This window comes from Sinocyclocheilus anshuiensis, unplaced genomic scaffold, assembly GCF_001515605.1.
Source record: "Sinocyclocheilus anshuiensis isolate Anshui unplaced genomic scaffold, SAMN03320099.WGS_v1.1 scaffold482, whole genome shotgun sequence".
Lineage (NCBI taxonomy): Eukaryota > Metazoa > Chordata > Actinopteri > Cypriniformes > Cyprinidae > Sinocyclocheilus > Sinocyclocheilus anshuiensis.
The window spans coordinates 720,896-724,664 of record NW_015547676.1 but is presented as its reverse complement, the minus strand read 5'-3'; the positions used below and the strand labels follow the sequence as shown (position 1 = coordinate 724,664).

General features: G+C 36.1%; 1 protein-coding gene across 1 annotated transcript in view; it reads left to right on the top strand.

The window, feature by feature from the left end:
* LOC107703006 (protein CASP-like) overlaps positions 1-3,769 on the top strand; it is a 39,919-nt gene that overhangs the window by 34,180 nt on the left and 1,970 nt on the right. The window contains exons 17-20 of the mRNA XM_016505494.1: positions 2,748-2,838; positions 2,898-2,905; positions 3,077-3,160; positions 3,264-3,320. Coding sequence (XP_016360980.1) covers positions 2,748-2,838; positions 2,898-2,905; positions 3,077-3,160; positions 3,264-3,320 — 240 coding nt within the window. The remainder of the gene's footprint in view (positions 1-2,747; positions 2,839-2,897; positions 2,906-3,076; positions 3,161-3,263; positions 3,321-3,769) is intronic.

Genomic DNA, 3,769 nt, shown 5'->3' with positions numbered 1-3,769 from the left:
GACGCACAGAGAAAAATACTGTAGCAGGCAGATCACTCACTGTTCATGATGCACGAACTATTGTAAGAAAATCCTAAATATTGATTTGGGGGTTTATATGAATGTGTTTCTGAGGGGAACTGACTGTCTTCAGAAAAGTTTACGTGGTATTTTCTTTTAATCTCGTCTCTGTATAGTTCATATTAAAGCAGTGTTTCAGCGCAGTGCTGCTTTGTTTACAGCGGTAACCAAGGAAACGCTGTATCTGCTGCTCCATGAGCGCCTCCTGCTGTCAGAGAGTGAATCTGCGTCTCATTCAGAGCTTCTGCTGTTTGCTTCTTTCAGGCATGTAGTATAATTTCACAAAGCTAGTCAGCACATTCTGTTTTTGCTTCAAATTGGGTTATTATTAAATCAAATTATGTATATGAAATGATATAATTAAATGATATGAAATGATATAAATGATATGTATATGAATTATATAACTAAACTTAAATAACTGTAATTACAGATTTAGGTTAAATAAAGATGTCAGTCTTTATTTTTCTTCTTTTTAGGAAACAAATCAAAGAAAAAGAAACAAATTCTACTGTTCCTAATATTCTGTATGTTGCTCAAAAACAAAATGTATTGTGTTCAGCGGAAATTATTATTTATTTTTTTTACCCAGTCATTTAAAAATAACACATTTTAGAGCTGTAACGACAATACCGTGATATTTTTGCTTAAGGTTATCATACCGTCAAAATCTCATGCCAGCCCATGCCTAGTGACATCACATCACAGGGTCTCTCTTTCTCTCTCTGTAGCGTATGCGCCCAGATGCGTTCTCAGGTACCGAAATTTGGCACCGATTGATTTAACATGAATCGGTACTCTGTAGTACCGACGCAATTCGGTCAGTACACTTAAAAGTACCGAGTTCGGTACTCAACCCTAGTTTAGTAGACAATAGATTCACATAGAAAACAGTTATTTTAAATTGTAATAATATTTCACAATATTACTTTTTTCTGTATATTTCAGCTAGGGGTGTGCGATATGACTATTTTTGATCGTGGACAATAAAAATGTCTCCACGATCTGCTTTTGAAGAAATATCGTAGTATATTCTATCAGCTTCAGTTCTGGCGCCGTCTCAATATACTGTACAACGCCGCATTCACATCACATCAGTGTTAACTCAGCGGTAGAGTTACTCTCACAGGACACTGCGCTTACTCGCAATCACAAAAGTACATTATTTGCATGCACTTTAAAGCCTTGCCGGTTAAACTTTTCATTCACATGCTGTTCTGACGTGCGCTTTTTCTGAGCGTGCACACATGAAGCGCTTGCACTAAAAAGCCTGTCAAAACATCGCCTGATTACTGAACTAAGTTATCTTTTGTGCTAATACTGTCAAAACACACAAGGTTTATATATAGACTCAGTTGATTATGTCTAAAATGAAAGTAAACAGTTGAGAGAAAAACGGATGTGTGTCTGTATATTAGATGCGTGCAGCTCTTAAAGGGACAGTACTAAACATGCTGCCGACTGTCATTAAAGGGATAGTCCACCCTAAAACTTACTTTCTATTTCCTCACTCACATGTTGTCCTGAGCCTGTATTAATTTCTTTCTTGTGCTGAACACAAAAGAAGATATTTTGAAGAATGTGGGTAACCAAACAGTAGCTGGTCCACATTGAATTTGATAGTAGGAAAAAACACTATGGAATTCACTGTGGATAAGCAACTGTTTGGTTTTCCATGTTCTTCAAAATAACATTTATGTTCAGCAGAAGAAAGAAACTCGTGTTTAAAACAACTTTTGAGTGAGTAAATGATGGTATAAACATAAAACACTGTGACAGAATTGACAGACAGATGACAGAATTTTTATTTTTGGGTGAACTAAAACATAAAGAGAAAAATCACTCACTAGACTGAAAAACTTTAATACAGTTGCTTTAATATGAGTCAATCTATATAGTGTTTTCTTTTTATATTCAATTTCTTGAATGCTCCTGCTAAATACACCTATCGTACCTGAAAATAAAACACTGTTTGTTTTATTTGTATATTTTGTGTATTTGTAATGTGTATCTTTGTTCTTATTTTTTAATAGCAAAGATAAAAATAATGACAAAGGTTTTTATCTTCACCCACATTGGCCTAAATATCCGCTATTCTTTTTTTATATTTTGTTACCTTGAAAGGCTTTGTCTTTATAATAGGGAAATTAGTTTGGCTGTAATGCTCAGACGACTTGCAAAACAGTAAAACCAACATGACAAAGAATCGTGATAAAATCGTGATATGATATTTTTGCCATATCGCCCACCCCTAATTTGAGCAAATAAAAGCAGTATAAGAGACTTCTAAAAAACATTAAAGATACTAGTGACTTCAGACTTTTGTTTTTATATGTAATATAAGTGTTGGCAAGAAATCACTGACTTCCTGTTGAAGTCTTCACCAGCGAACAGGATTTTTCAGATTTTCATTTTTTTTCTGAACAATGGAGTTGAACACTGAAAAGGCAGTTAGTAACTTGATCCGAGTGTGAAGAATACTGATGCACTTTTTTATAGGAGGAGTAAAAAAACGTATGTGAATCTGTTCCAAATGACAGTTGTGGAGGATTACAGTGTTTTTCAGGAGATATATGAACTGACAGCTGAACTCATCCAAAGCACAGCCTTACACACAAGTACAAAAGGCATCTTGACACAAGTCACAGTAATTTGTGATAGCGATTGATTGTTTTTTTGTCATCTAGGGTGCAGACAGCAGCGTGGTGAGCATCCCCGAGCCAATTAAAGAGGCTACCTCTCTGTTCTCAGGTAAACTAAAGCACGTTCATATCAGCGGCTCATGAGAGCAGGAGGACCATATAATGCTTATGGACACATAATACAGACTCATACAGCTGTTACTGTGTGTGTGTGTGTGTGTGTGTGAATTGCATGTTGTTGGCCTGAATGCGGACTTCATTTATTATTATCAGATCTCGGACATCAGTTTTGTTCAGAGCATGAATGAGATTGTACAGTAGATGACGAACACTAAAGCCTGAAGTGTGTGTGTGTGTGTGTGTGTGTGTATTAGTCTGGAGACAGTGATGATACAGTGATGCGTTACTCGTCTCAGTATGAGGAGAGACTCGATCCCTTCGCCTCCTTCAGCAAAAAGGTGAGAATGTGAACATCTTCAAATTTCAGTTTTGGAATTATTTGTTGGTTTTGTGCGTTCAGGTTTTAGTAGTGATGTGTTTATAATGTGATTTTGTCTTCAGGAGCGTCACCGGAGATATCAGAGCCTCAGCCCGTGGGACAAGGCCACGCTCAGTCTGGTGTGTGACCTGGGTTTGTGTTCATATCGTTTCGTGCTGTTCCGATATACGCCACAATAGGAATATATGCTAGATTTCAGGTCTCCGTGGGGTTTTCCACCAAAAGAAAAACTATGGTTTAAATTTTGAAAAACGTAAAAATAACAACAGCCGTACATATTAGTATTGTAATTATTCTATTAAAAATATTATACTATTTACTATTTTATACTACATTAGTATTAATTAAAGGAGTAGCATAGTTCTTTGATTGGCTTAATTTTTTTGTATGATTTAAAGGAATAGTTCAAAAATGAAAATTTGCTAAAAAATGTACTCACCCTCAGGCCACCCAGGATGTAGATGAGTTTGTTTCTTCATCAGAACAGATTTTAAGAAATGTAGCATTGCATCACTTGCTCACCAGTGGATCCTCTGAAGTGAATGGGTGCCGTCAGAATGACAGTCCA